This window comes from Desmodus rotundus, chromosome 13 (genome assembly GCF_022682495.2).
Source record: "Desmodus rotundus isolate HL8 chromosome 13, HLdesRot8A.1, whole genome shotgun sequence".
NCBI classification, from domain to species: domain Eukaryota; kingdom Metazoa; phylum Chordata; class Mammalia; order Chiroptera; family Phyllostomidae; genus Desmodus; species Desmodus rotundus.
Window position 1 is genome coordinate 71,944,590 of NC_071399.1, and position 13,904 is coordinate 71,958,493.

The 13,904-nt window shown below is 40.3% G+C and overlaps 1 protein-coding gene across 5 annotated transcripts in view; it reads right to left on the bottom strand.

Moving 5' to 3' along the window:
* The window catches only part of KLF12 (KLF transcription factor 12), a 417,210-nt gene that overhangs the window by 22,529 nt on the left and 380,777 nt on the right, over window positions 1-13,904 (bottom strand). For all 5 annotated transcript variants that reach the window (XM_053916601.1, XM_045201833.2, XM_045201835.3 and 2 more), the window contains one exon: window positions 5,547-5,704. In XM_053916601.1, the coding sequence (XP_053772576.1) occupies window positions 5,547-5,704 (158 nt within the window). The remainder of the gene's footprint in view (window positions 1-5,546; window positions 5,705-13,904) is intronic.

The following is a 13,904-nucleotide window of genomic DNA, read 5'->3' on the forward strand; positions in this document are numbered from 1 at the left end:
CTTCTTTATGGTTACTGATTTAAAAAATTGAAGTGTATAGTTTTTAAGTGAGTTAAAATGAATATTAGGTTAAGACTGGCTAAAGGAGCCTCAGAGATTTGTTAGAGAACAGGCTATCGAGTTGGAACATAAAATACTTCCAGATTCATTTGAAACTCAATAGTTTAATATGTTGATATCACTTTATTAAACTTCTGGTTTTAAATTTATCCTTATCTGGCCTTCTCCTTGTTCATTATTAAATTGTAAAATTCTGCGGAACACTGATAATAACTTTCCGTCAGACACACCACTAGAGGGTTCCAGCCCACTCTTTTTCAGACCCTCTCAGGCTAAATCCACCCAACATCTGGTTGTAGTGCGCCATCTAGTGGCTTGGGAGTCACTGATGCCTGAGTGTTATTTGCTGACTGTACTTCCTGCATTAATGAGAATTCTAAACAGTAATGCCAAACTCATAAAAACATTTTCTTCTAAAGATCACACTTAAACCATTTAATAATGAAATTAAAATGAAAGGAGGGAAATTCACAGTGCCTAGTAGTGGTGTATAGCCCAGTTTAAATGACCATTAATTTACATATACTGCATATTCATTTAAACATACTGTACTCTGCTTCATGGAGAGGAATGCACACAGTTTAGAGCAGTGGACAGGAACGACGTACCTGTTGATAACCACGTGTATGTGATTGCTGAGATACCTATTTCTCCTCCTTTTGAACATGCATTAAACAGTGTACCATGGGCAGACGTTAGTAAAGGCATTTAAAAATATTTGGTCAAATCTTTATGTTGTTATCTAAACTGCACATTCATGAAAGTAGACTTATTATTCTTTACGAGGGGACACCCATATATATTCCAACTTTCTGCAATTCAATCACACTGTACGGGAGCAAGGTGGACAACAGTTTTAGATCTGAAAATTATTGTTGAAATAGATAGGCCAAGAGACCCTACTGTTGGCTCAGCTTCTCTAAGAGAAAGGGCTGTGACTCTTATTCTGACGAATAATCTGCGAGATTTAACCAATGACACAAGCTTTGCAGCTCTTGTAGAATAGATTTTCACAGGGCCAGGGCAATGGGCTGCTTCTGAGCAACAGGAAATGTGCATGTCGTCTCACCAGGGCGTACCCTTCGGAAAGGGAGAATTCTGCTGATCAAAGTATGCTTTCTCTGGGCATACTTTTTTCAATTCAGATGTTAACATGTCTTTTCTGGTATTTTATTAGGCCATGTGCATCTATCAAACATAGGTCAAATGATATATTTTGTAAGATTCCTAAAAAAAAAAAGGGCATTTTTGGCATTTCTTTTTTTACTGTAAATTTCTTGTTAATATCTAGCAAATGTTCCTCTTTCACACTCCTATAAATGTTTAATTTATTGTATAAGTCCTAAGTACAGGACTTGATCATGCATTAATAAAGCAAAAACGATCATGTTAAAGATAAAATTACTGTGACTTTCTCAAGGAAAGTTTCTCATTGCTACTTCCTTATCTCCCATTGCGTGTGTAGTTCTCATAAGTCATCTGTTATAATCCCAAACCTCACATTACTTATTGGTCACACATAAATAACTTGCTCAGTTTGCCTGAAGCAAAGGTAAGACTAGGAACATATTTCTTAAAAGCAAAGTAAGCCGACCTGAATCCCAACAGAACCAGTGTTGATTTCATTTTGAACACATAGTTATGAAATCTTGAAAATAATTATAAATGAGGAATCAGTATGGGCTCACTTTGAACCAGTGGCAGCAAATAAACCAAATATCATTCTTCCTTAGAAACCTATGGCTTGCACAGCAGAGAATAAGTATCTCTTTGCTAAGGGATTTGGCATATGGTTTGGAGCCGGAATTTCATAGACTTTTTGATGTACCTGTGAGACTGAGAAATATGGACTAGAGGTAGGACGATTAGGTGGATTTTTAACGAATCCACTCATTAATGAATTAAGACCCACTTGGATGGAAGGCTCTAGGATCACCTCTCAGGGCTTTTCCCTTGAATCTGTCCTACAAGGTATTTGACAAAAATGGAGAAGCTGAAGGAGAGAGATACGGGGTAGATGGGGAGAGGGTTCAAAGTTGTTTCAGTTTAGTAGAATAATGGACCCAAATCAGTAAGATGGATATGGAACAGTTATTTTCCAGGTTTGATGAAAGAGCATGGGCAGCCATCATAGCGACAATTCTGCCATGTGTCTCCCACGAGAGATCATCGTGGCCGTGGTTAAACACTTCCGTGGCGAGCAAACCCACCTGGGGCGTGCCTCGTTTTATTGCGCCTCACAGGTGTTGCATGTTTTAAAAACTGAAGGCAAGGCTCTGTCAGCAAAAAGATTACGACTTGCTTTCCTGCAGTGGTCTGGAGCCCAACCTGCAATACCTCCGAGGTACGCCTGTACTCCCGAGGGAGCCATCCGATGAGGGACAGGTCCAACTAAAAGTACAACGTTGCATGTTTAGGTTTAAAAGAAATGAGTTACAGGCACAAAGGATGGACAGGACCTAGTTTTCAGCTTTTTTTTTTTTTAACTTAGATGGCCTAACAGAGTCATCTGTTAAAAAAATTTAACATCATCTTCTATTGAGCAACATCCATGAACAAGGCCTGTTCCCTCAATCTGTGGCGTGGAAAACTTGAAAAGAGCCCGTGACGACTTGGAGTACATCTGGAAGAATGTGGCTGAGAGGTGAGGGCGCTGGGGGAGTGAAGATGCTCGTGGTTCCTGGCAGTGGTACGAGGAGCACCGGGGCCAGGAGCTGAAAACTACAGTGTGATGAGTTAGCCCAGTCAACCAGAAGGGCCCGGGAGCCAAACACCACTGTGAGAAACCACCGACGTGGCAAGAGGGGAGAGGTTAAGGGTACAAACTTGCAACTAGTTGATACGACCTGGAGATCCCATGCACAGTGTGGTGATTATAATCAACAAAAGGTATAACAAAATTCAAAGTTGCTAAGAGACTACATCTTAATTGTTCACACTACAAAAAGGAAATGATCACTGACATGATGGAGGTGTAAGCTAAGCCATGGTAGTAATCATAGCATAAGATACAGATGTATCAAATCAATACACTGGACATCTTAACCTTACACAATGTTATGTGTCAATTATATCTCAACTGACAAATGATCAGTCTAGCTATTGTCTCTTCACTGAATTTTAAACCCAAGTGTCTAATTATCTACTATATGAAGACTCTGCTCTCAAAAATCTCACCAAACTTGTTTTGCAGAAAAATAAGCTCCCTGACAGCCAAACTGTTTACGGAGAGGCGGGAAAGTGACTGCTGCATGAAGAAGGCTCGAGCAGGAACCAGACTTGCGCGCACAGGAGGTAATGGCAGCTGCAGCCACCAGGTGTGAAGATCAAATACAAGACATGTATGTGCAGAGCACTGCGTGGCAGTAGCTTGATCTCTGTGAGAGATGACACCCAAGGGATCCCCCTAGTTAGGGAACAAACTAGATTCTGAACCATTTGGACCCTAGGAGCCTATGATTTCATCTTATTAATAAGCCACACCAATTAACTCCACTTTAGCATTCAAGGCTAATGTTGCTTTGAATTATAATGTGTACATCATGTCTGCCCTACTTCCATAGCATGCGGTAAACTTGTAAGATGCAGTCCTATAACACCATGGACTTAGATCTTTTAATAGGACCAAATTAAACCTTTCTTCTCTGTCACTGCTCATCACTTGAATAAATGGAATAGAGGTGTCCGTGTGAAAATGAGGCTATTATGAACTTTTAGAAAGCACAAGGAAAATAGGAATAACTCAAAATTTATGATGATTCACTGAGGAGAGGTCATTCTTTTATTTTTTAAACAGAAATGATCCCATAACAGTAATACGACTCCATCATACTTGCTACTATGATTTGTGCTCACTATCTCCTGATAGAATGAAACATGCTTATTCAACTCTCACATCTGTCCTAATTCTTTGCCTCAGTGATGAAGAAATTTATTCAAACATAGTGCCTAAGAAACAGAAGGAACCTTTTCCTGGGGAAGTTTGGAATCAATGGAGAGGGAAGAAATGGGAATTAAGTGGGAAAAGGGATGGGACTGGGGGCAAGGAAGAAAAACGGAAGAGGCAGCTTGCAAAATGTGTTGATTATCTTAGAAGTATTAAAATTAGAAGGCAATAAATGAGCAAAAAAAGTCAACTCCCGGTGCTAAATGCTTCTCTGACTCAGGCAAGTGTCCTCCTATACCACGACTTCATCACACACGCAGAACCACGCCCTGCCTCAACGTGCAGAGTCCTGAGCAATCTTGCAAAGTAGCCTTGGAAGGGTTCTGATGGAAGAACATGGTTAAATAATAGCAAAGAATGCCAATTTCAATGATTTTGCTGCCTCAGCTGGGAAACGGTTAATATAATGTGGTTATTTTTAATACACTGGAGATGGGAGTACTAGTTACACAGCCCTACGGAAATAAGTTACACTTGAGGTTTTCAGTTGGACGCAGGTGCTGGAGTCTGAATCCCATTGAGGACAGTCACTGGACTAGGCTTGTTTGATCTGGGGCACCTTGCTTCTCAGAATGCATGTGAATAATTTTCCCTCTGATATCTGTCTCTTTGAGCTTCACCTGTTTCAATCACCAGTCACTTTTCCTAGGAAGGTAGTATAATTGTGGAGTCCCCCTCTCACCTTCTGTCTCTTCTCAGTGGATCCCATTGGCAGCACCAGACAGGATCCAGAAGCCAAGGAAGCCAGGGGATGTCGGTGGAGGGGCACACAAGGCGAAGGATGAATGGGGTAGGTAAGGGGCTCAGTGAAGTGTCATCAGTTTATTTCCTAGGTGGCTGGGTGAGGGAATGGGCAGGGAAGTGGACGGGTGGGTTGATAGGTGGGTGATGGACGGATGGATGGATGGTGGGATGGGTAGATAATGACAAAGGCAGTGAATCACCTATGGTCTCGGTTCTCTTCTCTGTAAACTATGAACACTAAAAATCCTCTCCATATACAAAAGAAAACACCAGTGAGAATCAAATGGAATAATGTAGAAATATTTTTAAACTCCCCCCAGTGCTATGTATATGCCAGTTTCATCATCATCATCATTATTATTGTTATTAGTTTCTTCCTCTGGTTACTTGCGGGATGAGATCAAGGGGAGAAATGGGCGATCTAAGTCGTGGTTAAAAGGCTAACTTTAAAAGAAGAGAATCATTTTGCCCAGCTTGTTGCTCGATGGACATGTAAAATCGGATAAACGGGTCAATGATTACGTGGTGATGCTGCGTATGAAAAAAGACTAGATCACTGTGTTCGTACCATTATAACTCCTAAAGACAGGGAAGAATAACTTCACTGGTTGCTAACGTTCACTAAGACTTCAGCCTTTTTCCACCAAGAGTGGGAAAGCATTCTGCTCAGAAAGAAACTGGACTGAGCATGTGTCTGCGGCGAGGCCATCCCAGCACGCTCATGGCTCCGGGGGTGAGCAGCTGGCCCTTCTGGACTCCCACTGAGCCTCGGGGGAGAAGCCCTGCGGAGCTGTACCTGTATGCGTCCTCCGGTGAGCCTTCAGGTGAGAACTTTTTGTGTACACTTTGTTGCATCCCTCAAAATCACATCTGTGAATACGCCGTTTTCTGGAGTCTGGGGATTCAGACCGTCTCTGGCGTCTTGTGCTCTCAATACTAAATGGTGAGATTGAACTGGAAAAAGAAAAAGTGGAGTCAAACAGTGAGAAACACAGCTCTCTGTTTTGGTTCTAGTGGCATGAGACCTCAGTGTCCTGGTCTGTAGCTTCACACAGACGCAAGGCCCCGGGTCTCCACTCCCCAGACACCTTTCGTTCTCAGCTGGGAGGCAGGCGGCTTGATCTATTTCTGGTGCGACACTCCTAGGGAGAAAAAGGCATGCTTAAAATAAAAGCAAGACAAAAACAACAAGTAAAGGAGAGCAATGATAGGTGAGTAGATGCTCGTTCACCACTAGGAAAGAAGCTGGTGGTATTAAAATTATACTTCAACATTCTGGACTTCAGGATATATGTACAGAGAGTATTCTGGGAGGCCCTGCTATAAATAAGTGACAAAGATGAAAGCATTTAATATGGAACATGGGGGTCTGCATCGCATGCACAACACGGAAAACGGTGCAAAATCACAAGGTACATTTCAGAACCAGCCAGGCTGGGCGGAACGAAGTGACATCAGTACATCCACTACATGACTCATGACAAGCTATTTCTGTTCGTTAAGATGCACCTGACACTTAACTTTTACAGCTGGTGGTTTTGCACGGGGAGGAATAAAGCTCATTGTCTTTAAAGATTAGCTGTACCACGAATGAGAAAAAGAAGTTTAACTCTGAATTTTGGCCCTGACTTGCAGAAAACCAGGATTAGTGTGTAACGCCAGGTAATTGATTAGCATGCACTTAAGGCCACAGCAGAAACCAGGGTTAGTGTGTAACGCCAGGTAATTGATTAGCATGCACGTCTTCAAACCTTAACCCTTTTGACTGAGATAGAAATGAAGCACATGACTCATTTTTAGTTATTTATGAAGTTAAAAAAATTACAGCAAGATACAATTAAATACTTCTATCAATACTCTACCATACTTCTACTATAAAAAGTTTACCGCTATTAATATTTGGACACGTTTCCTTCCAGCTTCCCCATGTTTTGATGCTCTTAATAAGTACTTTGTGTCCTGGCTGGTGTGGCTCAGTGGACTAAGTGCTGGCCTGTGAATCAAAGGGTGGCCTGTTCGATTCCCAGTCAGGGCACATGCCTGGGTTGTGGGCCAGGTCCCCACTGGGGGTCTTGTACAAGAGGAACCACACATTGAGGTTTCTCTCCTTTTCTTTCTCCTTCCCTTCCCCTTCCTCTGAAAAGAAATACATAAAATCTTTTAAAAAGTTATATGTGAACAAACTTAAAAAAAAAAGTCTTTTGTGTTAATAAATCACCTTTAAAAAACCCTGAACATTACAGATACAGACAATCTCTCTTTGTCTTCCATAATCACCCGGATCCTTCCTCCTCCCAGGGAAAACTTGTCATCAGTTTTCTTTAAATCCTTCCAATTCTTTTAAATTACGCTTATCTATCCATATTTGCATTATAGAAACTTGTGATATCATTTTGTGTTTTTTAAGAGACAAAATAATATACTGTTCACATCATTCTGCAAACTGGTTTTCGCTCAACATTAAGCATTTGAGATCTATCCATATTGATACAAACATTGTAGTTTATTCGTTTGAAATGTTATGTATCACAATTAATTCTAAGATGATTTTTTTCATATTTTAATGTCGCTAAAATTAGGAGTCTTACAATTGATGGCTTGTCATAGTTTAATTGGCATACTACTTTTTCTTTATTAGTGGTACATAAGCTAATGGTGCATTTCACAGTAGATGGTATTTTAGCTTAGACCAGGGGTTGGTGCACTTTTTCTTTAAAGGGCTAGATAGTAAACATATTATTTGGACTTTTAAGAGTCATACAGTCTATATGGTAACAAATCAACTCTGAAATTGTAGCATGAAAGTAGCTATGGCAAAAATACAAACAAATGAGTACTCTATGTTCCAGTGAAACTTTATTTACAAAACAAATAATGGGCTGTAACTGGTTGATACCTGACTTAGATGAAATATGGTGATAGTCCAATGAATATTCATCCCAGAGTTTTAAAATCCATTTCCTAAGTGACGGACATATAGGATATTTCTAAGATTTCACTATAATATTGCTCCCATCAACTTTTAAAAAACGTCTTCTATATATGTGCCTTTCAAGTTTTCAATATATCTTTTCACTTGTACAAATAAGGTTCAGTAGCCAAACCTTTACATTACTAGGTAAGATCAAATATAAATGATGTTTATCTACTTGAGTTTCAAACAGTTTTATGCACGACCTCTATTAGTAGAATGAAAAAAACACGTGGAACATGTAAGCCACGCTTTCCAGCCTTCTTATCAGTCAATGTGGATTTGCGGTTTCCCGCATAACTGACTCAGTTGCAGGAACTGCAGCCTGTCTTGAAAAGACTCAGGACCGTGGACCGGCCCGCCCGGGAAAGAACAGCGTTAGTCAGCCCTGGAAGGGTGCGGCTCTTGTGCACAAATGAGACGTACGTGTGAAAACAGGGCAACAGTAATTCATTTCTCGAGCATTCAGACATGACAATAAATATGGATCTTGGCGCTGGGGACCTCAAAAATAGAAACTTTTGTGTTGTGATATGTTTGACGTCTTTTAAATTATGGAAATGATATGGTATTTGTTTTTTTCACATGATAACTTAAAGTCTAGAATAAGAACATTTTGTTTTGTGCAATACTTTATACATACTAATGTGTAGAAGGCTAAATGTAACTATGCATAATCTGTGGTTGATGTTAGTGATTTATGTTGCTATATGTTTGTGTATATAGAGAAAAGTGACCAACAGATCTGAAATCAAAACCAAGTAACTACTGAGCAGGTCTTTAAGGGATCAATGAAGCAATGCGGCTGGATACAGTCCATCAACCACTGAACTACGTGGCTGGCAGAGGAAGGAAAGCAAAGGCTATAGAATGGCAGGAAATCACCTCACTAAGAGTTTTTAATTTACATTAAAATAAAGATGTTAGGTGGATGTTTTTAATGCCACAAAACTTTGTACCCTTGTTTTCCTCATTTTAAAGATCAATGTTTTAGGACATTATGAAGAAAAATCATTTAAAAATTTACCAGTGCAATAAAAACAAAAATAATGTTTTAAAAAGGTGCATGCAATGTAGCTGCACCCAGCAAAGCTGGCTTTGAAATGGCATTCGATGGGTAAGAGTTCTCTTTGGTTCCCCTTTTTAAATGGCGGAGTCCTCCTCAGACGTAAAAGAAACTTCAGCCAGGCTGTACCTTTTAGAACTACTCATCTGACCGCTTTGTGGAAAGGCAGGATGGTAAATGGGGCCGAGGTAAAGGGGATGGAACGTTCAGAAGGACTTAAAGTACACAGGGAAGGGGAGAGGGCAGTCCGAGCGCACAGAAGGCTGCTGGGGCCCACTGCCTGTTTCTGCAGAGGGCGGCACTGCTGTCGGAAGACATCCGTGCATGGGGAGCTCAGCCACGCCAGGGCCGCGGTGAAACACTGACCGTCAGGGTGCTGGAAGCACGCACGCTCGTCTCTCAGAGCCCATTGTGGACGTTCAAGAAACAGGGTGCGTGAATGGATGGATGAATGGATGGAGGAGTGTATTAAGACAGGCACTCCTGAGTTCTAATTTAATGTAATCAATTAATTAACCCCTTTGATTAACTTATTCTTACTAGGATCTTTTGATTGCCAATCTTCAGATAATGGTTACTCAATTCCTTGCTCTTACTCTTGCTCATTTCCCTAAGTTTCGTATTTTAAATGCTATACAAAATAGCTACTAAATATCAGGGATTGAGAATAACCATTAAAACCACATGTACAGAAGAAGAGAGAGAGTGCAAGGGATTGAGAACCTATTTGAAGAAATAATGACAGAACACTTCCCTAACCTGGTGAAGGAAATAGACATACAGGTCTGAGAAGCACGGACAGACCCAAACACAATGAACCCAAAGATGCCTACGACAAGACACATTATAATTAAAATACCAAAGGTCAAAGACAAAGAGAGAATCTTAAAACCAGCAAGAGAAAAGCAGTTAGTTACTGCAAAGGAACTTCCCTAAGACTGTCAGCTGATTTCTCAAAAGAAACTTTGCAGGCCAGAAGGGATTGGCAAGAAATATTCAAAGTGATGAAAAGCAAGGACCTATAACCAAGATTGCTCTACCGAGCAAAGATATTTTGACTGTAAGGACAGATAAGAATTTCTCAGACAAGAAAAAGCTAAAGGAGTTCATCACCAACAAGCCAGTATTATAAGAAACGTTAAAGGGTCTTCTTTAAGAAGGAAAAAAAGACTAAAAAAACATGTATAATAAAATGACAACAAACACATCTCTATCAACAATTGCTTTAAGTACAAATGGAATAAATGCTTCAATCAGAAGACACAGTATGGCTGAGTGGATAAGAAGACAAGGCCCTTACCTATGCTGTCCACAGTCACTCACTCCAAATCAAAGACACACAGACACTGAGTGTGGAAAGGGATGGAAAGAAGTATTTCATGAAACTGGAAACAAACAAACAAAAAAGCTCGGGTAGCAATACTTAGACAAAAGAGACTTTAAAACAAAGGTTATAACAGGAGACAAAGAAGGACCCAGCAATTCCACTTCTGGGTATTTATCTGAAGACATTCAAAACACTGAATTGAGAAGACACATGCATCCATATGTTCACTGCGGCAGTACGTACAGTCGCCAAGCTGTGGATGCAACCTAAGTGTCCATCAGTAGATAAACGGATAAAGAATAAGTAGTATGTGTATACAAAGGAATATGACTGAGCCATAAAAAAGAATGAAATCTTGCCACCTGCAGCAACACGCATGGACTCAGAGGGCGTTGTGCTAAATGAAATAAGTCGGTCACAGAAAGACAAATAGACTATGATTCCACTCATATGTGGAATTCAAAAAAATAAAATAAACAAACAAGCAGAAGAGAACTAGACTCAGACACAGGGAACATTTTGACGGTTGCCAGATGGGAGGAGGTTTGGTGAAAAGAATGAAGGGACTAAGAAGTACAGATTGGGAGTTACGGAATAGTCACGGGGAGGTAAAGTACAGCACAGGGGATATAGTCAACAACTCTGTAATAGTTATGTATGGTGCGAGATGGGCTCCAGTTTTATCAAGACGATCAAGTTAGACATAAATAATCACTGAAATGAATATAATATTGTGCATGACTACTGTAATTGAAAAAGAAAAATGATTATTTAAAAACCCCACATGTACATAAGTGCCTCAGTTCTTTGCTCCAAGTTCAAGAGAAGGGCATTCTAAAGCATTGCTTACAATTAACATTCTCAGCGGGAGGCCACTGAGATCCCGCTGAACATACATAGGATGCGGGCGAATCAAATAAAAATCTTCCCTTTCATCTTCCTAAGCGTCTAGTAAGTGGGAAAGGGTGAAGGATGGATCCTTACTCTCGGTAATATCATCCTGTCCTGTCTCACTCAGGGACTCATAAGCATGGCCATTTGGTAACAGAATAGCTATAATTACACTTTGGGTGTTTCTATTCTGCCCAAGCTTTCTAGGCAACATGCCCTTTGTTTAGCAGGCACGTAAGATATCCAGAAACTGACACAGAAACTGACTTCTGTGCTTCAAAAGCGGGCCTTGTTCTAAAAGCATGGGGATGCACAGGTAAGTACTGCCTACGCCAGCACAGGATTCCTCCACAATCACCCTTAGTAATGAGCTTGGCAGCATGAAAACAGTAGGCAGTTGCTAGCGTGTTCCCAGAAAGTGTACTAAACACATCTGTACGGTTCAAAGAAACAGCCACTCACGGCCCACTCCCTTCCCCAGAAGGTTAGACCATTTAGAACAGGGAGCTGACGCCTGAGGGGGCCTCTCAGGCACTGAGTAGGTAATAATCAGATCCAGAGAGAACAAATGAGTGAATCATGACTTCAGGTGCGCAACGGTCCCAGTTGGAATGGCAAGTTAAATTGGAATTAAACCTAGAGAGGCTTGAAAAGTCACATCCAGGAACGGCTCTATTTAAACAGAAGGCACCGCATGACTGCCATGAAAGAAATTAAGGTTAACTGTAATCAGCAGGTAATGAAAGACCATTTGTCACATGTGACCTTAGTGTGATGAGATGCCCTTCACTGAAATTGGACTTTCCACAGGAGTTCAAAAAAAAAAAAAAGGCCAGGCCATTCTGTTAAGGTTGGAAAGAGGGCACACTCACCCCCAATTTTAAAGCCAGAGCAGCAACAGTGGCACAGAAGGTGCTCCGGCAGCTTCACACAGACAATCTCAAGAGAACGCCACAGGTTGTGGTGGAGGATAACAATGACAACTGCCATTTGCAGAATGCTTCCCGAGTGCCAGGCGCTGCTCTAAATGCTTTGGGCTTCACCTGACTCTCCGAGGTCGTTCTCACTATTCCTAGTTTACAGACGAGGAAACTAAAGCACAGAGAAGTTAAGGCCAAGGCCAAGGCCAAGGCCAAGGCCAAACCAAATAGGTGGCCACACCAGCATTTATTTGAACCCAAGTGACTGACTCTACTAGACCCAACCTTAGTTGTTCTATTCTACTCACTCAGATACACAGGAGATAAACCAGCATATGATAAAATACGAAAATGTAACAAAATAATCTGTATCATTTTAATTTTTCCTCTAACCCAATTATAGGAAACGACACATAAAAGCATTTTAAATGTACCCTGCTGTAAGAAGTCATATACTTTTCTCTCGGGAATTTTAAGGTAAGCTCTTGAATAAATACTGCCGGAAGAAGTAGATGCTCAGTATAATTATTTAATACCAATCTACCTATGAAAAATACTTTCTTAAGACTGTTGTAAAAATATATATTTAATTCCAGGGACATGTTTTCAGAAGGTGGGGTTGGCAGCAGAGTGTGGCTACTGCTTCTTTGACCACTGAGGCCACGGAACTAGTTTTTTCCCTGTGAGTCCGGTTAATTTAGAATTGTGCCAAAAAGGATTTCCAGTTGGCTGCACAACACAAGTACCTTAAAGGAAGGGGGGACCGTTTGGTCTTAAAACTATATTTTGTACTGTTTTCCAAAGTTCATTTTAATATTATTTCGATGAAAACATTGAACATCACCTACTGTCATTCTGAATTAGTTTCTGACATGTAAAGACAGAACTGCTTCCTTGCAGTAAGTCAAACACCACACTGGGATCGAAATATCGAGGCCACAAGACAAAAATAAAAAAACAGATAAAAGTGAGAAGACTTTGACTTAACCAAAGGTCCCCTTTTCTTGGATTATGATAGGGCTCTGTTCACACAGATAAGCCAGACGTTCCCATCTTTTTGCAGGTGTTCTCTTAGCTGGCAGACGGCGCTCAGAAGCTGGGGTCTTGGTAGTTATCTTCCATATCACAACTGACTCTACTGAGGTCCCATCAAACCATGTCCATTTCTTTTTTTGTCATTAGTTGGGGAAAAGGTGTCATTTAAGCACACTCACTATCTAGTCCCCAGAGGCCGCCTTCCAGGGCAGTGCTGAATCATCAGAATGAAGTCTGCTTTCCTGGGATGACTGCAGAGAAGTAGTTTTGGAAAACTACTTTGAACAGACTGAAATTATAAGATGAGTAGCTGCCAACCTTCCCAGGAGCTGCGACTAAAGCATTGTAACACTCCAAGTTTGAAAGTGGATTCAATAAAAATAAAATAATTTTCACAATGTGCATAAATCAAGAACAAAACATTTGCTAAAATGTGTCAAAAAGCTAATTATTAGCATATATGCAACTAGAACTTGGCACTTTTTTCATATGTACAGGCTCTGTATATCTAATTATTGTTTTATTTTAATAAATGAAATCTCCTACTAATTAAAAGATAATGGGTTTACAACCAAGCCTTTACTGGGGGTGAGTCTATAGGCAGATTCACAGTGTATCATGATTTTACCAAAATATAATAGCTGCTACTAAGTATTTGTCATCACTTTCAGAGTATTAAAATACTCAAAATTGTTACAAAATAAAAAAATTATTTTTTCTGCTCTCTTCTGATTCACAATTTAGCATGTAAAATCATAAGCTGTATTAAGTAAAAGGTTTAAAGATAACAAAAAAATGAATCATTAAGGGCATTAGCTGCATTTGGTGTTATTATCAAACTTTATGATGAAGTTAAATCACACACTGAGAGAGGTTAGTTTGCTAACAACAAAAACCCGTTTTCAGATATATACTACCTGTTCAAAGTTGTTACTCTGAGGGGA